This window comes from Nerophis ophidion, linkage group LG04 (assembly GCF_033978795.1).
Source record: "Nerophis ophidion isolate RoL-2023_Sa linkage group LG04, RoL_Noph_v1.0, whole genome shotgun sequence".
NCBI classification, from domain to species: domain Eukaryota; kingdom Metazoa; phylum Chordata; class Actinopteri; order Syngnathiformes; family Syngnathidae; genus Nerophis; species Nerophis ophidion.
Genome location: NC_084614.1, coordinates 77,399,681 through 77,423,728, shown reverse-complemented (window position 1 = coordinate 77,423,728; position 24,048 = coordinate 77,399,681). Strand labels below are relative to the sequence as shown.

General features: G+C 39.6%; 1 protein-coding gene across 1 annotated transcript; it reads left to right on the top strand.

Annotated features, from left to right (window-relative positions):
• Positions 1–15,369: 15,369 nt before the first annotated feature.
• On the top strand, positions 15,370–18,494 carry LOC133551945 (class I histocompatibility antigen, F10 alpha chain-like; the record flags this gene model as incomplete). Its single annotated transcript, XM_061899158.1, has 3 exons — positions 15,370–15,808; positions 16,064–16,342; positions 18,190–18,494. Coding segments are annotated over exons 1-3 (900 nt in total), but the record flags the coding sequence as incomplete, so codon positions are not given.
• Positions 18,495–24,048: the final 5,554 nt, after the last annotated feature.

The following is a 24,048-nucleotide window of genomic DNA, read 5'->3' as shown; positions in this document are numbered from 1 at the left end:
CACGTTGGATTATCTAAAAATGCAGCTGCTTGGTTCACAGACTATCTTTCCAGCAGAACACAACGTGTACAGGTGGCTGGGACAACCTCTTCATTATTGGACATTACCAAAGGAGTTCCACAAGGCTCAGTGCTGGGGCCCATTTTATTTTCTATCTACTTGAATAATCTTTGCAATAATCTGTCAAATGCAATGTACCATTTTTATGCAGACGACACCATTATTTATTGCTGTTCAACCTCCAGCACTCAGGATTTTGAGTTTTTACAAGCTGCTTTTGATGTCATCCAGGCTCGCTTATTTGATCTTAAATTGGTTTTAAATACAGATAAAAGCAAAGTAATGGTTTCTCTCATTCAAGGGTGCTACTGGAAAATATTCCAAATATTGTAACATCAAATGGAAACCCTATAGAGCAGGTCTTAAATTACAAGTACTTGGGTTTTACTCTTGATCAGGAGCTTTCATTTAAAGCCCGTATTAGCAACTTGGTCTCTAAGCTCAGGGTAAAGCTCGGTTTCCTTTTTAGAAATAAAAACGGCTTCTCTCTTAAAGTCAGAAAGAAATTGGTGACAGCGACTATCTTGCCCGTAAATGATTATGGAGACCTGCTTTATTTTAGTGCTTCATCTAAATGCCTCCAGTCCTTGGACACTGTTTTTCACTCAGCACTAAGATTTGTTCCTGGCTGTCGTAGTCTCACCCACCACTGTCAACTGTATATGAAGTCAGACTTATCTTCATTGAGTGCACACAGATACACACATTGGCTGGCCATCATTTATAAAGCTCTTTTAGGTTTAATACCTCCATACTTGTCTACTTTGTTACAAAGAAAAAAACAGCTCTTATGCGTTCTAACAATTTGTATGTTTTAACTGTTCCCCATGTACGGACTGAATTTGGCAAAAGAGCTTTTGGCATTGCTGCCCCTATGGCATGGAATGCATTGCAGACGAAACTGAAACTCACTGAACTAATTCCATTCGGAGCCTTCCGTTCTGTCCTGAGGGACAGAGAGCAAGAGACTTTTGCTCAGTGCCTGTGTTGCCCACATATGTGGTCCTCTCCAAGGTTTCTCATAGTCATCATGGTCGACGTCCAACTGGGGCGAGTTTTTCCTTGCCCTTATGTGGGCCCTACCGAGGATGTCGTTGTGGTTTGTGCGGCCCTTTGAGGCACTTGTGATTTAGGGCTATATAAATAAACATTGATTGATGATTGATTGATTGAAAGGCCTACTGAAAGCCACTACTAGCGACCACGCAGTCTGATAGTTTATATATCAATGATGAAATATTAACATTGCAACACATGCCAGTTTACTAAATTGCCATTTTAAATTTCGCGCCAAAGTATCCTCCTGAAACGTCGCGGTATGATGACGCGTGTGCGTGACGTCACGCATTGTAGAGGACATTTTGTTCCAGCACCGTTCCCAGCTATAAGTCGTCTGTTTTAATCGCATAATTCCACAGTATTCTGGACATCTGTGTTGCTGAATCTTTAGCTATTTTTTCAATGAATAATGGAGACATCAAAGAAGAAAGCTGTAGGTGGGAAGCGGTGTATTGCGGCCGCCTTTAGCAACACAAACACAGCCGGTGTTTCATTGTTTACATTCCTGAAATATGACGTTGAAGCTTTACTATGGAACAGAGCGGTCAAGCGAACACGGCTGGATTGGACCACACACACAAAGTACAGTGTATTATGCAGCGGTCACTTTGAAAGATCGTGTTTCGAAGAGGGTCCCTTGCGAAGGGCAGAGATGGGCATCGCCACCATCCGTCGACTGGTGCGGGGCCGACCTTCAGGTTGTACAGTTACGACCATGTAATCTCACTTTAACACTAGTAACACAATAAGCAGATAAGGGAATTTCCTGAATTATCCTAGTAAATTTGTCTAATAATATCTGAATCGCTCCCACTGTAGTCTTTTTTTTTCTTTCTAGTCCTTCACTCTCACTTTCCTCATCCACAAATCTTTCATCCTCGCTCAAATTAATGGGGAAATCGTCGCTTTCTCGGTCCGAATCGCTCTCGCTGCTGGTGGCCATGATTGTAAACAATGTTCAGATGTGAGGAGCTCCACAACCCGTGATGTCACGCGCACATCGTCTGCTACTTCCGGTACAGGCAAGGCTTTTTTATCAGCACCAAAAGTTGCTAACTTTATCGTCGATGTTCTCTACTAAATCCTTTCAGCAAAAATATGGCAATATCTGGAAATGATCAAGTATGACACATAGAATGGACCTGCTATCCCCGTTTGAATAAGAAAATCTGATTTCAGTAGGCCTTTAATGTTAGTGCGGCCCGCAAGTTTTATATGAACGGCGCTTGACAGCGTTGTGTTATTCGGGTCCAAAATGGCTCTTTCAACGTTCTGGGTTGCCTACCCTGCGTTAGTGGAAAAGCGGCAAATGAGTGAAAGCGACAGAGACGTTGCCATGGAGACGGGGGTTCACTTAGGTGCCTGGCTGCAGTCACACCGCGACACCTGTCCGTCAGTAATAACAGTCCCCGATAACCTGGACCAATTCAAACCGTTATTTGCTTTTTTTTTCTTGTTTAGTTTGCATTGCCTCACACGATGAACACTACATATAAACACTCCGGGAGCCGTCACTTTTTTGCGCTCGCTATCTTTCCCGGCTATTATCCGCCGACCGCCGTGTTGCTGTAGGGAGGAAAAGCGGAGCGACGCACATTGCGGAAACAACATTATTCTCCGTGCGTGGGCTAAATACAAATATATTCCACAACCCCAAACATGTCTTTTTCAAAGCCTGCAGTGAAGAGAAGGGTTAGTGATGAGCAAAGACAATTGCAGGAAAAGTGGGAGATGCGATATTTCTTTGTTGAGCACAGGGGCACCCCGACGTGTCTTATTTGCACCCAGAAAGTTGCACAAGGGATACAATTTGAAACGTCATTATACAACTAGACATGCTGAGGAGTATGCAAAAAAAATAAATAAATACATCTTTTCTTGCGGCCCAGCCTCACTCAGACTCTGCATCCAGTGGCCCCCTGGTAAATTGAGTTTGAGACCCCTGGTCTAGAGTGTAGGCAGTGCTGTTAAGTTTCTCTGTGTGTGAATAAGTGGAGGAGGCGGAAACTTTGAGGCATGACGCAGCTGACTTGTTGATAAACTAGTTTGAGAAGAATGTTTTTGTTTTGCTCATAAGTGGATTGTACTTTTCAGTGGTGTAAATATTGACTATTGTGTGTGAAGTCCTACTAAAGGTGAACATTCAGTTTAAGAATTAGGCCATCAAGTTAAGATAAATGTAGTAATGGTGGGAAAAATGTGGATCAAGGATACTTTATTGAGTTGAGTTCACTTTTATTTTCTTACTTCCCCTCCTGAGAGATTGGCACCTTCTTGTGGTTATTTTGTGCTTAGTCTTCAGGTGGCACACCCAAGTTGCACAGGTGTGAAGGTAGAGGCCTGACAAAGTGCAATCCTCGTCTCCAGGATGGAGTTGGACTCATAGGGCCTGATTTATTAAAGGTTTGCGTGTACTAAAAGACGTGCAAACCCGATAGCACACGCAGAGCTGATCTACTAAACCTGTGCAAAGTGGATTGTGTCTCTTAAGTGAGCAGAATAAGGCGTGCAATACATTTTGGGTCTCTGTCTTCATTAACATGCAAAATATATGCTGATCATTAAAACTCCCACAATACTGGGAGAAAATGCGAATATAATTATTTATCACGCCCAATATGATTTATCAACACTCACCGCTGTCGTGCCAGCACTATTTAGTTTTTATTTAGTAACTGGGCACACTGACAGTTCCACACACGGCTGCAGGATCAGTGCTTGTGCTCCACAGACACACATTTTACAGATATCGTCTTTTCAGCAACATCATTTTATAGCTGCTAAAGGACTTAAGGGGCTAATTACAACCAATTTGATCGATGCGTTTTTGTGGCCTTTATTATTTTTTTAAATTATGTTCTTTTTTTCAATATACAAAACCCAAAATCAATGAAGTTGGCACGTTGTGTAAATGGTAAATAAAAACAGAAAACAGTGATTTGCAAATCTTTTTCAACCCATATTCAATTGAATAGACTGCAAAGACAAGATACTAAACGCTCAAACTAGAAGACTTTATTTTTTGCAAGTATTAGCTCATTTGGAATTGCCTGCAACATATTTGAAAAAAATGGCACAAGTGGCAAAAAAGACTGAGAAAGTTGAAGAATGCTCATCAAAAACTCATTTGAAATATCCCACAGGTGAACAGGCTAATGGGGAACAGGTGGGTGCCATGATTGGGTATAAAAGCAGCTTCCATGAAATGTTTGTTCATTCACAAACAAGGATGGGGCGAGGGTCACCACTTCATGAACAAATGTTTAAAAACAACAACTCTCAACGAGCTATTGCAAGGAATTTAGGGATTCCACCATCTGCGGTCCGTAATATAATCAAAAGGTTCAGAGAATCTGGGTAAATCCCTGCATGTAAGCAGCAAGGCTGAAAACCAACATTGAATCCCCTTGACCTTTGATCCCTCAGGCGGTACTGCATCAAAAAGTGGCATCAGTGTGTAAAGGTTATCACCACATGGGCTCAGGAACACTTCAGAAAACCACTGTCAGTAACTACAGTTGGTTGCTACATCTGTAAGTACAAGTTAAAACTGTACTATTCAAAGCGAAAGCCAGTTATCAACAACACCCAGAAATTCTGCAAGCGTTGCTAAACCCGAGCTCATCCAAGATGGACTGATGCAAAGTGTAAAAGAGTTGTGTGGTCTGACGAGGCCACATTTCAAATTGTTTTTTGGAAACTGTGGCCGTTGTGTCCTCCAGATCAAAGAGGAAAAGAACCATGGGGATAGTTCTAGGCGCAAATCAATCAATCAATCAATGTATTTTATTTCGGCAATCTTCACATAAAACAAAGAACAACAACAAGAAAAGAAAAAAAAACAAAAACAAAACAAAACAAAAAAACACTCATTTGAGCAATGATTGAGCCAAAAGGGTGTAGGTTGAAGCAACGCTTATATAAACCTACCCCATCACAACAATCCAATCCAATCCACTTTATTTATATAGCACATTTAAACAACAATAACGTTTCCAAAGTGCTGCACAGCCATGTTAAAAACAATATTATGCTCCACCAATGACTGAATAAAACAAAAAATGAATAAAAATAAAACCAATAAAAACAATATAAAAACAAATATGATTAAAAACTATTTTAAAGGGTAAAATCAATTAAAACAGTAAAATAGAAATCAAAGTGTATAAAAAACACAGAGGACAACAGAGGACAGAGGACCACACAACTCACGTAGTGTTAAAAGCCAAAGAATAAAAGTGGGTCTTAAGACGAGACTTAAAAGAGTCCACTGTGGAAGCAGTTTGAACATGGAGGGGCAGAGTGTTCCAGAGCTTAGGGCCGACCACAGAGAAGGCCCTGTCTGCCCTGGTCTTAAGTCTGATCTTGGGCACCACGAGCTGGAACTGGCTTTCGGACCTCAGGAGTGTAAATTTGGATGAGGTCCGAGATATATTGAGGTGCCAGTCCATGTAAAGATTTAAAAACAAACAGCAATGTTTTAAAATCAATTCTAAAATGAACAGGGAGCCAGTGCAAACTCTGAAGAATTGGGGTTATATGCTGGCGTTTCCTGGCCCCTGTTAAAAGTCCTGCTGCCGCGTTCTGGACTAACTGCAACCGGGAGAGAGGTTTTTGGCTAATGCCAGCATAAAGTGCCTTGCAGTAGTCCAGGCCACTTGAAATAAAAGCATGCACTACTTGTTCAAAAAGGTTAAAAGATAAAAACGGTTTAACCTTTACTAAAAGACGAAGGTGATAAAAACACGATTTTAAAACGCCATTGACTTGTTTGTCTAGTTTAAAATGGCGGTCTATAGTGACGCCAAGGCTGGTGACTTTGGGACACACATCATGTTGCAATGGTCCCAAGTCAGTGAGGGCCGGACCGAAAACTAAAATTTCCGTTTTTCCCTCATTCATTATTAAAAAATTCTGGGCTAACCAAGCCTTGAGGTCACATAGACAGTTAAGAAGGGGTGTCAGGGGGCGTGGCCTTTTGAAATCGGCATATAAATTTGGCAGTCATCTGCATAAAAGTGATAAAACACTCCATGTTTCTTAAAAATATCTCCAAGAGGGAGGAGATAAAGAGCGAACAGGATGGGGCCTAAAATAGATCCACAACAAGAACAAGGTTCAAAATATATAAAATCTAAAACATGCTTCACTTATATTACTTTTTTTTTAAACAATATATAAGCAACATATATGTAGCACACGTCTCATATACACAGTTTAACATTTAAATCAAACATATACATTTGTACACTTATGTATATATATATATATATATATATATATATACACAATTTATTTAAATTCCATATAAAGTGGTAATATATACATTTTAATATAACTATGTATAATTATGAAATCATAAATTGTATTTATATACATATTATATATTATTGTCTTTCTAAAACAATGTTTGCTCTTCTTTCTTATACTTACTAATGATAAATGATTTAAAAAGCTTTTTAAACTGGTTTATGTTGGTGCTGTGTTTTATTTCATCCTTTAAACAGTTCCATATTTTAACCCCGGCTATTGTTATACTCATTCGTTTCTGCGTTGTTCTACAATATTGGATCTTAAAAAGTAGTTCTCCTCTTAAATTGTAATTCCCTTCTCTCTGTAAAAATCTTCTCTGTAACCCTGTTGGAAGTCAATCTTTACTTGCTTTATAAATCATTTGGGCAGTCTTGAGTTGGATGAGATCTGGTAGTTTTAAATCAAATGTTTTTATAAATAATCCATTAGTGTGTTCTCGGGGTCCTGTGTTATGTATCAGTCTGATGGCCCTTTTTGGCATTATGAATAGTGGTTGGATGTTCGTCCTGTATGTATTTCCCCAAACTTCTAGACAGTAACTCAAATATGGTAAAACAAGTGTACAATAAAGAGTGTGTAATGTTTTTTGATGAAGAATGTGCCTTGTTTTACCCAGGACAGCAATACTTCTCGCCAACTTCCCTTTGATGTATGTAATGTGTGACTTCCCTTTGATGTATGTAATGTGTGACTTCCCTTTGATGTATGTAATGTGTGACTTCCCTTTGATGTATGTAATGTGTGACTTCCCTTTGATGTATGTAATGTGTGACTTCCAGCAGATCCTGTGGTCCAAGATCACACCCAAAAATGTGATTTGGTTTACTCTTTCTATACTAACATTGTCTATATATAACTTTACATGTATATCATTTCTCTTATTTCCAAATAACATAAAGTTAGTTTTATTTAGGTTTAATGATAATTTATTAGCATCAAACCATTTTTTTAGTTTACACATCTCCATGGTGACGGTCCTCAGGAGCTGCTGCAAGTCCACATCAGAACAGAGTACATTGGTGTCATCCGCCAATAACACATATTTAAGGTTTTCAGTTACTTTACAAATATCATTTATATACATGATGAACATCTTGGGCCCTAAGACTGACCCCTGTGGTACCAAACATTTAATATTTAACCAACATGATTTTTTTTTTGTGATATCTGTACAAACTGCTTTCTATCAGATAAATAACTTTTGATCCATTCCAGAACAATACTCCTAAAACCATATTTTTAAAATTTTCTAATAAGAATACTATGGTCTACTGTATCAAAAGCCTTCTTAAGATCTAAGAATACTCCTATTGTATATTTATTTTTATCAATACTATCAGTTATTTCTTCAATTAAATCAATTGATCGATTATTCCTGAAACCATACTGCCTATCTGTTAATAATTCATTTTTTTCTACAAAGCCATCGAATCTATTTATAAATATATTTTCTAATATTTTGGAGAACTGTGGTAATATTGAGATTGGTCTGTAGTTTGTGAATAAGTGTCCGTCTCCCGCTTTGTGAATAGGAACAACTTTTGCAATTTTCATTAGTTGAGGAAATACTCCCATTTCAAATGAAAGGTTAAATAGATACGCTAATGGAGCACTAATTCCATCTATCACATACTTTAAAGTTTGCATGTCTATATCATCCACATCTTTGCTTGTTTTGTTCTTAAAACTTTTGACTATGTCCCTGATTCCTCTTTCTACTACTGGTTTTAAAAACATTGTTTTAGGGTTTGGGTCGATATAATCTGCTGCATCTATTTTTGTCCCTTCTACCTTTATCTCTTCTGCTAGTTTCGGTCCAATATTTATAAAATAATCATTAAATGTATTTACTATCACCTCCTTATCCTTAATTATGTGGTTATTTTCCACAAAGTATGGTGGGTATTGATTATCATCAGTTTTATTTCTAATAATACCATTGAATATTTTCCATACACCTCTTATATTATTCTTGTTATATTCCAGTTTATTTATATAATAATCTTTTTTACACATTCTGATTATATTGATTAGTTTATTTTTATATTTTTTATATTTATTTTCATTTACTAAAGTTTTATTTTTTATAAATTTCTTATATAAAATATTCTTTTTTTTTACAGGCATTTTGGAGTCCTTTAGTCATCCACGGTTTAAACTCGCCGTACTTTGACTTCCTTTTATAATTTACTACTGGACAATTTCCATCATATACTATTTTACATGTTTTTAGGAATTCTTCATAGGCTGTATTAACTTCTTGTTTATCATAAATAGTATTCCAATTTTGCTTTTGTAGTTCATCCTTGAATTTGTTGAGCGTTTTCTCTGTTATGATTCTTTTATAGACAGTTTCACATTCATTCTTGATTTTAATTTTACTGGCACAGTTGTAGACCACAAAGACTGGGAGATGATCACTTATATCATTTATCAAGATTCCACATATTAGGTTGTCATCCATTATATTGGTAAATATATTGTCAATTAGGGTGGCACTATGTGATGTGATTCTTGTTGCTTTATTTATCAAAGATATCAAACTCATACTGTGCATTGTGTCTATAAATTCAGCTGTTTCTCTATTGCTACTTGTATGTATTAAGTCAATGTTAAAGTCTCCACTAATAAATATTTCTTTGTTATTCAATTTATAAAATAATCCTTTGGTGAAGGTTTCTATTTTGGATCCCGGAGTTCTATATATACAACTAACTAGGATATTTTTTCTTCCTTCTCTTATAATCTCTACCGTTATACATTCCATTACTTGTTCAATGATATTTTCAACTTTAATAAAGTTTAGATTTTTATCAATATAGAGTGCTACTCCTCCTCCCTTTTTCTCTATTCTATCCAAATGCACAAATTCATATCCATTCAGACCAAAATCTACACTTTTTTCTTGAGTTATCCAAGTTTCTGATATTGCTATAATGCTAAAAGGTTTTACAAATTGACTTAAATATTCCTTTATATGGTGAACGTTTGCAGACAGACTTCTATGAATATGTATAATTGTTAATTGGTTACTTAATTTTATACTGTCATTATATTGTTCATCTGTATAATATTTGCAATTCATTGCTATGCCATTGAAGACATTTTTTTCAGGGTCTATATCGTTTTCAAACATAGTGCAAAGTTCATATTTCACTCATTCATTTGCTGTTATATTAACATTCAATTAGCAAGTTGGCAACATGATTTCTGGTTTCATCATTTGTACTTTTCAAGCTCCCCCATTTCTCTGATTACTAGAACCTTTGCTTCTTCAGGCGTGCCCTGTAGTTTTATCCAGACTTTGCAATTCCGTGTCCACGTGGACTGAATTTTCCCTTGTTTCTTTAGGGCCCTAGCATGTCTTGCTATGTCCGAGTTTTTTTTTGTTAAGTGCTCATTAATGTACACTGCCGTACCTCTTAACTTTTTACACTGTCTCAAAAGATCAGTTTTTACTTTCCTGTTCGTAAACCTTATAATAATTGCTTGTTTTGCCAAGTTATCCCTTCGAGGTATGACAGGCAGAGATAGCATTACTGTCTATTTCAATGTTCTTAGACTGAAAAAACTGCAGGACCTGTTGCTCCAGGTTTTCTAGCTCCGTCGTGGACTCATCCCCACCATTCTGTTCACCTGCAGTTGCTCGAGCATATGAGCGGTGTTTGGTGTCCAAGCCACTGACAATCACATCATCCATTCTTGTGTATTGTTCAAGTTCATCAACACGTCTTTCCAATATTTTAATTGATTTGGCTACAATTATTTTTTTTAGCTCTCTAACTTCCTCCACTAGTTGACTAAGTGCAGTTTGTTGGTTTGCCACTCTGGACAACTCTTCAGACATAAAGTTAAGCGAGAGTTTTATTTCTTCCAGCTCGTCAACCTGTGGTTACTGTTGGTAGTTTAACCTTGGAGTACCTTGATCAGCAGGCTTTATGGCAGTCTGCTTGATCTGTTGGTGGTAGGTGCTGCTGTACTGGAGTTGGAGAAATTGATGTTAATGAATGCTTGCTAATTCCTCAGGGCAGCAGCAGCAGCAGCAGAGTGTTAGCCTCCTCAGGGCAGCAGCAGCAGAGTGTTAGCCTCCTCAGGGCAGCAGCAGAGTGTTAGCCTCCTCAGGGCAGCAGCAACAGAGTGTTAGCCTCCTCAGGGCAGCAGCAACAGAGTGTTAGCCTCCTCAGGGCAGCAGCAGCAGAGTGTTAGCCTCTTCAGGGCAGCAGCAGCAGAGTGTTGGCCTCCTAAGGGCAGCAGCAGCAGCAGCAGAGTGTTAGCCTCCTCAGGGCAGCAGCAGAGTGTTAGCCTCCTCAGGGCAGCAGCAGCAGCAGCAGCAGAGTGTTAGCCTCCTCAGGGCAGCAGCAGCAGCAGAGTGTTAGCCTCCTCAGGGCAGCAGCAGAGTGTTAGCCTCCTCAGGGCAGCAGCAGAGTGTTAGCCTCCTCAGGGCAGCAGCAGCAGCAGCAGCAGAGTGTTAGCCTCCTCAGGGCAGCAGCAGCAGCAGAGTGTTAGCCTCCTCAGGGCAGCAGCAGCAGAGTGTTAGCCTCCTCAGGGCAGCAGCAGCAGCAGAGTGTTAGCCTCCTCAGGGCAGCAGCAGAGTGTTAGTCTCCTCAGGGCAGCAGCAGCAGCAGCAGCAGCAGAGTGTTAGCCTCCTCAGGGCAGCAGCAGCAGCAGCAGCAGCAGAGTGTTAGCCTCCTCAGGGCAGCAGCAGCAGCAGCAGCAGCAGAGTGTTAGCCTCCTCAGGGCAGCAGCAGCAGCAGCAGCAGAGTGTTAGCCTCCTCAGGGCAGCAGCAACAGAGTGTTAGCCTCCTCAGGGCAGCAGCAACAGAGTGTTAGCCTCCTCAGGGCAGCAGCAACAGAGTGTTAGCCTCCTCAGGGCAGCAGCAACAGAGTGTTAGCCTCCTCAGGGCAGCAGCAACAGAGTGTTAGTCTTGAACAATCCACAGGAAGACGAGCAAGGCTGTCAGTCCGTCCATAGTTCCACATCCATGCCGGCGGGAGACCCTTCAAAGTTGGCGGGCACACACTCACACACCTGCGGCTTGAGTGTGCAGGTAAGGTCCTCTCCTGGAGCCAGAAAGGAAGCGTTCGCTCATGTTGGCGTCCGACGTCCACACGGCGGCTGACGTGACACTTTCCCCGCCGGCCCGCCTCTCCTCACTTTTTGTTAATGCTCCAATTATTATATAATCTCAAATATTCCACTTGAAAAAATATTGGGTGATAATATTGCATATTTTGTGTTTTTTTTCCATTAAAAACATGGGTTTTTTTGACAAAAAGAGCATACAACTTAAAGCTTTAAAATCATTATATTGACAGATGGACCTAATGTTGATCTGGAGATTTAAAACTTGAATTATAATAAAACAAAAATAATACTGAATAATGACACATTTTTAATATTTTTTGGACCAAAACCCTTTGGGGTCCCCGGGATCAAACCAGAGTGGAGGCCTAAATGTATATTGGTTATACATGTATTGGTTTTTAAAATAAAAAAAAATGTCAAAATGGCCCCGCTTGCTATGATTTTTCAGTCTGCGGCCCTCAGTGGAAAAAGTTTGGACACCCCTGCTCTAATGTGACGGTTGGCCATACGCAGTGTGCCTCTTGTACGCTAGGGGGCGACTGTGGTCATTTGATGGAGTTTAGCTATGTTGGAATGTAAACACAGTAGATGAAGAGAAGGGTGCATGCTAATAAAGTAGCCAGCGTTAGTAACTGTCCAGCTCCACCAAAATGAAAGGAATATAATTGAAAATTAACAGAATATACTCTACAAATTATTTTTGAAACAAAAATGTAACATGTAGGTTGACGGCTGTTATACATGTGGAGCTGTAGAGCAGTGGTTCTCAACCTTTTTTTCAGTGATGTACCCCCTGTGAACATTTTTTTAATTCAAGTACCCCTTAATCAGAACAGAGGGATTTTGGTTGAAAAAAAGAGATAAAGAAGTAAAATACTGTCAAAGTTAGTTGGTGACGAACCCCAAGATGCAGAGAAGGAGACAGGCTTTTTGCAGGTAAACATGTTTTGATTAAAATAATAGAATAAGAACAAACAAAAGGCTACTAACAAAGGACGCGCACAAGGCGGATAACAAACAAAAGGAGCTTTAGCATGGAAGCTAGCAACAAACAAAAAGGGGCCTAGCGTGGAAGCTAGCGGGTAGCGAACAGGAAAACAGAAGTCGTTACTTGTAGAATGAAAACAAAACGGAAGCAGGGAACAAAAGACAGTAAGTTACAAACAGATACCGAAAGATATCTTACCGCTACGCTGCAATGACACGACATGACAGGAGCGACAATACGGAAGTGACATCGACAAGACAATAATCCAGCCCTGACTGGAGGACAAAAGCAGGTAGGGAAAGGATCGGGCTGATTGACACCAGGTGTGGCCAGGTGCCAAGAAAATATTTTAAAGACTTGGTCTTCACTTGTCTAAATAAATTCATTTATTTTTTTACTTTGCTTCTTATAACTTTCAGAAAGACAATTTTAGAGAAAAATTACAACCTTAAAAATGATTTTAGGATTTTCCAAAACATATACCTTTTTACCTTTTAAATTCCTTCCTCTTCCTGACAATTTAAATCAATGTTCAAGTAAATTTATTTTTTTTGTTGTAAAGAATAAGAAATACATTTTAATCTAATTCTTTATTTTAGCTTCTGTTTTTTCGACAAAAATTATTTGTGAAATATTTCTTCAATTATGATTAAAATTCCAAAAAATTATTGTGGCAAATCTAGAAAAACCCTTAGAATCAAATTTAAATCTTATTTCAAAGTCTTTTGAATTTTCTTTTAAAATTCTTCTTCTGGAAAATCTAGAAGAAATGATGATTTGTCTTTGTTAGAAATATAGCTTGGTCCAACTCGTTATATATTCTAACAAAGTGCAGATTGGATTTTAATCTTTTAAAACATGTCATCAAAATTCTAAAATTAATCTTAATCAGGAAAAAATACTAATGATGTTCCATAAATTCTTTTTTTTAATTTTTTCAAAAAGATTCGAATTAGCTAGTTCTTCTCTTTTTTTCGGTTGAATTTTGAATTTTAAAGAGTCGAAATTGAAGATAAACTATGTTTCAAAATGTAATTTTCCTTTTTTTCCTGTTTTCTCCTCTTTTAAACCGTTCAATTAAGTGTTTTTTTTTTCATCATTTATTCTCTACAAAAAACCTTCCGTAAAAGGAAAAAAAAATGTATGATGAATGACAGACAGAAATACCCATTTTTTTATACATATAGATTTATTTATTAAAGGTAGATTGAGCAAATTGGTTATTTCTGGCAATTTATTTAAGTGTGTATCAAACTGGTAGCCCTTCGCATTAATCAGTACCCAAGAAGTAGCTCTTGGTTTCAAAAAGGTTGCTGACCCCTGATATAAATGAATGTAACGATGGTAATAAAATGTTATATAGCAAAGTAAAAGTTGTGTTTCTTATCTAAGTAAATGTAACTCGTTACTACTCACCTACGTGGATAAGTGTGTTCACCTTTGACAGGTACGACAAAATAAAAATAAAAATAAAAATGATCACCATCAAGTTCAATGTTTGGCTTTACCGTGTCTACTTTTACTTTCACTTTCTTTGATATTCTGCCAGCAGAAGCGTCTGCCTCACACTTTTCCCCCACGTTCAGCACTTTGGCCACAGCGAGTCCATCTCATGAAGGCTTTCTGCTGACTTTTTTACTCAGGATGAAACTTCCTGATGCAACCCTGGCCGGGAATCGAACCCATGCGAGGCAGATGCGTGTCCCGTTACCCCAGCAGGGACGCCTCACGCTTGGGAGACATAACGGAGGTGAAAGTTAAGACGTGAAATAAAAAGAAGTGAGGATGTCCTGCGGTGTAGCGACTTTATGTCTATCAATCATTATTTGTATTGATGCTTTCTTGAGAGGACTACAATACGATCACTGATCGGATGTTCCAGCCCTGTCATTACTTTTAACTCTCAATCTCACCTTCATTCCTCTTTCTTTCTTTTCTTTCCAAGTTTGGCGGCCAACTTGACACACCTTTTTGTTGTCAAGTCACGTGATTTCCCAGAAAAGCCACACAAGCATTTACCTGACGTGGCCACAAGGGGCGCTCTCTAGTGAGTCCAGTAGAAGACTTCTTGTCAGTTGACTGCTGCCACTTTTCTGTGCAGAATAGCGTTTCGTTTTCTCTCCTCACTGTGACGTCACAGAATGCTGACTCCTCATTGGCTCAGGTGGAGTATTATAAAAAGAGCCTCGACAGTTCCTGGTTCATTTTTCCTGTTTGCGAGTCAAGCGAGTGTTCGTCACTTTTGTCTTTCTCTGCGGGATTAAAAGTGGCAAACATCTTTTTGTTTCGCGCTGACATCATGAACTTGTTTTTATTCTTTCTTCTGGTCGTGCAAATGCACAGCGTGACGCCTGGTAAGTCCTTTTTATAAGTTTATTAATATTTTACTCATAAATCCTCTTTGTGCCTTCACTTATTTGACGTCTTAAAGTTTCTGTTACTTATTAATTAATTAATTGTTGTATTATTCAAGCCCTTTTTTACTTAATCCTGGTTCTTTTTAAACATATTTTATTGTTTTCCCTTTTTCTAAGTAAAATTCAAAATGTTCCAAGAACGTTACAGAAGCTGAGAAATCCGTTTAAGCTCTTTATTTATTTTGACTTTAGTGTTTCTTGTTCAAAGACTTATTTTTTCCAAGGCTTGTAAGAACGAACACAAATCTTCAAACACGGAAGTGTCAGAAACTAATCAAGTGTAGTAACATCACCCCGCCACAAGATGTCAGTAAGAGTCGACATCAAATGGGCAGAACAGGTTGTGTTCAACTCTGTTGTACTTTTTATTCAGCCTCCATTGTAGAAAATATATGTTTATTTTCAAAATGTTCAAACTGTCAACAGATGTTAGTAATATTATTAATATGTTGTATTTGTCATAGAACATGTGAGTCTTGACTGTGATATCTAGCAGTGTTTGATGTTCACTTTAAGACCCGACTGAAGACGGAAGGAGCTAAAATATTCACAGTGCAAGATTGTTGAACATGAAACAAAATAATAAAAAGTCATCCTGTTGTTGTTTTCTTCTTTCAGTGATTCACACGCTGCAGTATTTCCTCACTGCGTCCTCTCAAGTTCCAAACTTCCCAGAGTATGTGAGTGTTGGTTATGTTGATGGAGTTCAGATTTCTCACTATGACAGCAACAGCAGGAAAGCAGAAGCCAAACAGGACTGGATGAACAAAATCACAGCAGAGGATCCAAAATACTGGCAGAGAGAAACAGAGATCAATGTTGTTAGTGAGTTGACTGGCAAACACAACCTTGAAGTTTTTAAGAAGCGTTTCAACCAAACTGGAGGTTTGTTTATGTTGAACTTTCTACTACTTAAATGTATTTGATGTACTCTTTTCATACTGTAGTAAACACACATTACTGCACTGATACTTGTCTCTGTCCATCCCATAATAACCTACACTAATACTGTGTGTGTGTGTGTGTGTGTGTGTGTGTGTGTGTGTGTGTGTCTGTGTGTGTGTGTGTGTGTGTGTGTGTGTGTGTGTGTGTGTGTGTGTGTGTGTGTCACTCTGCTTTACAACACTGTGTGTGTCTCAGGTGTTCACATTCTCCAGTTGATGTCTGGATGTGAATGGAATGATGAGACTGATGAAGTTAAAGGTTGGCGTCAGGAAGGTTATGATGGAGAAGATTTCATATCGTTGGACATGAAGACATGGACATTTACTGCAGCAAAACAACAAGCTTTCCCCACCAAACTCAAGTGGGACCAGAACAAACATCTACTAGAATACAATAAGTTTTACTACACTGAGATATGTCCTTCTTACTTGAAGAAGTATGTGAACAATGGGAAGGAGGTCCTAATGAGAACAGGTAGAAACACAACATGTACTTTCACCTTTTAACTTGTTAGCACTCCCCCTATAGGAACATTACTGACATTACACCCTGTCTCTTTATACTCTTCACCTCATTCTCTCATTCTCTCCATCTTTACCTCCATCCTCACATTCTCTCCATCCTAACCTGTGTTCTCATCTTCTCTCCATCTTTACCTCCATCCTCATGTTCTCTCCATCTTTACCTCCATCAACACCTTCTCTCCATCTTTATCTCATTCTCTCCTTCTCTTGCATCTTTACCTCATTCTTACCTTCTCTCCATCTTTACCTTCTCTCCATATTTACCTCCGTTCTCTCCTTTTCCCTCCATCTTTACCTCCATCCTCAGGTTCTCTTCATCTTTACCGCTGTCCACTCTTACTCTCCATCTGTATCTCATTCTCTCCTTCTCTCTATCTTTACCTCATTCTCTCCATCTTTACCTCATTCTTACCTTCTCTCCATATTTACCTCCGTTCTCTCCTTTTCCCTCCATTTTTACCTCCATCCTCACTTTCTCTCCATCTTTACCTCTGTCCACTCTTACTGTCCTTCTTTACCTCCATCTACACTTTCTCTCCATCTTTATCTCATTCTCTCCTTCTCTCCATCTTTACCTCATTCTCTCCATCTTTACCTCATTCTTACTTTCTCTCCATCTTTATCTCATTCTCTCCTTCTCTCCATCTTTACCTCACTCTCTCCATCTTTACCTCATTCTTACCTTCTCTCCATTTTTACCTCCATCCACACCTTCTCTCCATATTTACCTCCGTTCTCTCCTTTTCCCTCCATCCTCAATTTCTCTCCATCTTTACCTCTGTCCACTCTTACTCTCCATCTTTACCTCCATCTACACTTTCTCTCCATCTTTACCTCATTCTCACCTTCTCTCCATCTTTACCTCCATCCACACCTTCTCTCCATATTTACCTCCGTTCTCTCCTTTTCCCTCCATTTTTACCTCCATCCTCACTTTCTCTCCATCTTTACCTCCGTCCACTCTTACTCTCCATCTTTACCTCCATCTACACTTTCTCTCCATCTTTACCTCATTCTCTCCATCTTTACCTCATTCTCACCTTCTCTCCATCTTTACCTCCGTTCTCTCCTTTTCCCTCCATCTTTACCTCCATCCTCACCTTCTCTCCATCTTTACCGCTGTCCACTCTTACTTTCCATCTTTATCTCATTCTCTCCTTTTCTCCATCTTTACCTCATTCTCAACTTCTCTCCATCTTTACCTCCCTCCACACCTTCTCTCCATCTTTACCTCTGTTCTCATCTTCTCTCCATCTTTACCTCTGTTCTCATCTTCTCTCCATCTTTACCTCCGTTCTCATCTTCTCTCCATCTTTACCTCCGTTCTCATCTTCTCTCTGTACCTCCATTTTCTCCGTCTTTACCTCCATTGACACCTTCTTTCCATCGACACCTTCACTCCATCTTTACCTCTGTTCTCATCTTTTCTCCATCTTTACCTCCATCCACACGTTCTCTCCATATTTACCTCTGTTCTCACTTTCTCTCCATCTTTACCTCCGTTATTACATTCTCTCCATCTTTACCTCCGTTATTACATTCTCTCCATCTTTGCCTCCATCCACACCTTTTCTCCATATTCTCTCCATCCACATCTTCTCATCTTTACCTCCATCCACACCTTCTCCTCATTTTTACCTCCATTCACACCTTCTCTCCATTCACACCTTCTCTCCATCCACACCTTCTCTCCATCCACACCTTCTCTCCATCTTTACCTCCATCCCCACCTTCTCTCCATCCACACCTTCTCCCCACGTTGTCCTGTGTTCACACGTGACATCACTTCCTGTGCAGAGCTTCCAGAGGTGTTCCTGCTCCAGAAGACGCCGTCCTCTCCGGTCAGCTGCATGGCGACAGGTTTCTACCCCGACGGTGCCGACCTGTTTTGGAGGAAAGACGGCGAGCAGATCTTCGAGGACGTGGAGCACGGAGAGATACTCCCCAACCACGACGGAACCTTCCAGATGTCGGTGGCGCTGAAAGTGGAGGTGACGGCCGACGTGGAGGGCAAGTACGAATGTGTGTTTCAGCTGTCAGGCGTCAAGGAGGACTTGGTCACCAAGCTGGAGAGAAGAAGCATCCTGAGCAACGCAAGCCATGAAGGTGAGAAAGACACATTTAGTTGGAGATGTTTCCCATCACAAGTCCACCTGTCACCATTATTGATCCATGTCACCATGACAACGCTTGACGTCTGCATGCAAAGTAGTCATGAAGGTTTCCTCTTCATGCTTTGTCACTCCACTTGTGCTTTTTTGCTCTCCACAGACAACTTGAGCGTCGCCCTCGCTGCCACGGCGGCGGTCCTCGCTGTGGCGGCCATCATCATCATCATCATCATCATGGTCATGGTCAGGCGTCACAGAAACAGACAAGGTGAGGGACGCCAATGTCCTCTGTCTTCTTCTTCTCGGTGCACTCGGTCCAGGCCGTGAGTTGATGCTTTCATCCGGGCTGCAAAGGTGCGGCCATCTTTTAGTTGCCTTCCAGCCAAACACTCAAAGATCCACAGAGACAGAGCGCACACTCTCACGTAGAAACACGGCGTGACGTGAGGGGAAAAGTCCACTTCACCTTGTTTCTCTTTCATTTCAGCCCAGTACGATCCAGCTGGTAAGTAAAACATCTTTTCTTTGAGCCGCAAGAAACAAAGCCGTGGTGAAGCGTCACTCACATGGAGGTCTGATGTGGACCTTTGTTACAAGTTTAGCCGGAAAAGCCCAACTGGAGCTGACTCCTTCACAATAAAAGTCCCTCCTGTGAGCACACGCAATACAAAGTCTGGCATATCTCACTTTTGACAGGAGTCCTCATGATGAGGATCAGCCAAATGAGACATCAAGTGTGCTGACTCGTCATGTTTCCAAGTCACACCTCAAAGATCTGATGTGAGTGACGAGGCACCTTCTGGATGTTCTTCCTTCACCGTTTGCGTTTGTCCCGCAGCTCGCCACGGCGGCGTGGAGCTCGACGAGAACGTGCAGGCGGCTGAAGGCTGAGTAAGCTCACATGGACTGTCTGCACCTCCAAATGTTCTTGTGTGAAGATGATGTTCAACTTGGATTCACCTGCTTCTGTCGGGAATGTGCTGAGTGGTCTTCTTCCTCCAGGATGCTTTGTGCACTGGAACACAGGGAGATGTCTCCATCGCTGAGGGACGTCATCACACTCGGAGATGAGATGGAGATGTGCTTTGTTCTTCGTCCGACTGCTCCTCACGCTATTCCATGTATTCTTCTTTGGCCGTTAAAAGACTTTCAAGATCAAACGTTGGTGGCTGTAAAATCGCACGTTTCATGGCCTTGACGTCATGACGAGGATTTCTTCTTTTCTTTCAATGGCCGCTGCTTATGATCAATATCACATTGTGTCACATCTCTGTCAATAAATCCGTTTTTTCTCCACTCGCCTCGCACTGCTTTCTTGGGGACCAGGAAGAGTCTCAGTCATAAAAATGGTAGAAGTAGGTCATTTTTGTTTATGTTTGTATTTTTTCATTCAACACTTAAATCACTAAATCAATTTCAGGTTTATCCGTCCTTATCAGTCTTTTTTTTTTTCATGTTTTACGCCATTTTTGTCAAAACCTTGTTTTGTTATGGCAAAAGCACAAAATAATAATTTTCACTCAACTTAATTGCAATCTTAAATATGTCAATAATTCATAACATCATCGATTTTAATTCATTATTTTTTTTGAGCAATGAAAATTAAAACTTGTAAAACTGAAATTATTAGGATCCAAACGGGCCCCACTCAAAAATAAGTCAAACATTTATTTTTACTTTCAACACTTAAGTCCCTCGATAAATTTCAGATCCATCCCTCGTTTCTGTGACGACCTGTCACGTCAGGTGTCACGCGGTCTGTTAGCGTTTGTGTTTATCTCCTAGTCAGCGCTCTTATTTTGGTCCCACTTCCTGTTTGTCTCCCTGAGCCCTTTTCCCTCCTCACCTGTCACTGATTGGCAGCCTGGCCACACCTGGTCATGGGGTGAGGGTGATGGGTCAAATGCAGAGGAAAATCTCACCACACCTAGTGTGTGTGTGACAATCATTGGTACTTTTACTTTAATCACCCGGCTTCTATTTATGCCTGCCTCGCCCTCCAGTCAGGGCTCAAGGATTGTTTTGTGAAACGTTACTTTGGTTTTTCTGTATGCTGCTTATGCTTCTGTGCACTTCCCTGCTGCACCTCCTTGTGCTCCCTGTGGGAATTAAAAGACTCTCACCCGCACGTCGTCCTCCTGTCTCCTGCATCTTGGGGTCACAACTAGAGCAGCCATGCAAGTACGTGACAGCTTCTTCATTTCTGTTTTTTTTTTTTTTTTTGCCCTATTAGTCAAAAACCCTTTTTTTTTGTAGGATAAACACAAAATATCCTATAAAAATACTCTTTAGTCAAATTTTGTATGTGACGTAATTGGAGCCATGACTAGTTTAAATAATTTGTAACAACATTGAGTTTGATTCATTATTATTTTTGAGCAATGACAGCTTTAAAGAGAAAACAACCTGCATGGCAGCTTTATTAGACTCAACAATGCAACTTTTCTTTGTTCCATTTCACATGTTTTCACCTCTTTTATTCCACTATTTAGGTTTTTTTATACACTATCTGTAGAATGTGTCGTGTATGAGCTTGTATGGGACATAATGTATAATATTTCTAATTCCTTATTTCTTTTTCATGCCTTTTTAACCTGAGTCTTTCAAGCAAAATCGTTCCAAAAATCAGCAAACCCGCCTTTCTTCTTCCTCCGTCAAAAGTAGGTGAATCCACAAATATAAATAACTACAGACCGATTTCCAAATTGGGTTAATGTTGAATGTCCAATCCAAGATGGCCGACAGGACTGTCTTTTGTTTGTCTGCTTGTCAAAGTGGTCTGAATTTCTATGTGTTTTAGTCTCTTTTTTTAGCCGATTTAAGTAAATTGCACTAGTTTTAAGCGTAACAATTGATGAATGAAGTCTTACTTCCAAAAAGTGGTATTTCTGACTGCTTTTGTTGGATTTGGAAATCTGGAGGCCTCTGACCTGCTGAAGCCGGGGGATGTTTTGCTAGCTGAAATTTTGGCCTTCCATCTGCCACAGTCTGGATCTATACTAGTCTCAGCTTGGCCTTCCACTACCTACAGTCTGAGTCGACTGGCTTCATCTTGGCCTTCCGTCTTCCACGGCCTGGATCCATCTTAGCCTCAGACTGACTAAAGCTGGGCCTCTGCTAGCCTTAGCTTGGTCTTCCAACTCTTGTAGCTTGGACATCTGAACTTTGATTATTGGACCTGGGTAGGTAGTAAAACAATTTAACAATGAGTTTGACAAAAGCTCTCTATTTAATATTAATGCTTTTTCCTGGGCTTGTTTTCTGCAATTGTAGTGGGGTACCTGACCAGGTGCTCCACCAACCTTTAACTCTACCAAACGCAATAACAATCACCTGGTCCTTTGAAACTACAGCATTTACACAAAGGTTATTGATATCCACATGTGGGTCAGTGCTAAATAATTCTAACCAGCTTCAGTTATGGTGTATTTCTGTGCTAAACAGATGGTTTTCTCCTTCTGATATTACTCATTTTGATATTGTGAAGCCAAATAATGTTGTCATGAGGTCACCTTGCCATATGAAACGGAACATCTTTATATTGTTCTTACTTCTGCTATCAGGCAATGTGCAACCAAATCCAGGCCCAGCTTTATACAACATCAGTACTCCTGATGAACTTAGAGCTAGCCCATAGCAAAGCAAAATTGAAGATGAGATCTCATGTATGTCTTATATATATCTCCTAGACATAAAAGAGCACTAATCGAGACCAAAGTAGATTTCTCATTCTTCTCAAATGTAGCTCCTGAGAAATAAGGCTCGCAGTGAGCACTGTGAGAGATCTCAAAGTTGTCTAACAGTTATCTCTTTTTCCGATTTCAACAAAGACCAAAATGAGAGATGAATGAGCTGGTCTCCAATATGTCTCAATAATGACTCAGTGAGAGATACACATGGTTTTGTTTCTCACTACTCACTGTTTGAGTTCTCAGATGTCTCTTTGCTATTTCGGCAAAAAGACAATCAATGAGTATTGGTTTCAATATGTCTCAATGATGTCTGAGTGAGAGATATACTTGGTTTTGTCTCTCACTGCTCACTATTTGAGTTGTTATATACCCGTTTTCTGGCTTGGAAAAAATAATTTCAAAAATGCATTTTAATTGACACAGTTTAATTATACCTCAATCATACTCCAGTTTATCTCACGCCAACATTTGGAGAAAATAATTAATTCAGGCAATATGGATATATGGTCTGTAATCTAAATGGTTTATTTAAATAATTTTCTACTTAATTTGTTGATTTCTTATCCACACACCATGTACAGTAACTCAGTGACTACAATTGTGAGATTTAAAACTGAACCCAAACAATACTGATATGATCACAAGACACTTTTTAAGAGCTTTTAACATTTGTGAACTTTCTAGAGCAGTGGTTCTCAAACTCTTTTAACAAGGTACCACTTCAGAAGATATTTGGCTCTCCAACCACCATTATAAGGACTAATATTAAAATACAGTAGCATAGTAGGCCTATGTATTCATTAAAAAAGCCAGTGGTTTTATTAAACAAGTAAATTTAATAAATTGGCCACTGAAATATTACACACAATGCAAAAACATAATCAACAATGATACTCCATATACAGTACATATTTACAGACTTTTACAGCATCCACGGCAACATCACATCAGTGTGTATTTTCAGAGCATTTATAACAATGATCAAAAAATTGATTTGTGGCTTCTTAGGCCAGTTCAGTTCTTAATTATCTAAAACTTTTCAAGTGTATTGGGGAAATGAACTGCAAACACAATGCCAAGCATAGATGTGAAGTCAAGGAAAACAACTTTACCCAATATGTCATCCAAGAATACTACTGTACTGGCAGAAGTTTCCAATAGGGGAATAACACAACTGCATGTCTCATATGTTACACTATCTTGCAGCAAAGAAAAACCTGCATGTTTAAATTCACGAACAAGGGCCCATTTGGCACATGAATGTGCTACGGTAAACAAGAAATCAATCTGTACATACTTAAAAAAAAAGGATGAGAATCTTTCTTCTGACACACTAGTCCCACAAAACAGGCATTTTATTTGTTTACTTTCTATTGGCCCAAAACAATTACTGGAGGATTTATGTAATATAATAAGCGATGATGCAGAGTGGGATAAAAAAAGTTTTTGAACTTCTGCACACTGTTTAAGCAGTCTGTGTTCAGACTATCGGGATAAAGCAACTTGAACATTTTGAGCATATCGCTTAGGGCCTTATCAGTGACTTTATGACAGTTTACATAACCCATGATGATCAGAAGGCACTCTGCCATGGCTTCTGATGCATTGTCATGTATTGGTTTGTCTGTTGTGTCCTTGAAATTTGACTCTTCTGCACACTCCTCACTCAAACTATCTTCAAATCCTTCATAAAACGTATGTCCGTCATTGTACATCCAATCCCCTATATCAGGGAGAGCTTCCTCAAATGATTGAGATGAATCATACTCAGCATCGACATGTAGTTTAGTTGTTAGGCCATCAGGAGGATCTGTGAGGGCTGTTCTGGAAAATGTTTTTCCATTGTCTTTGAT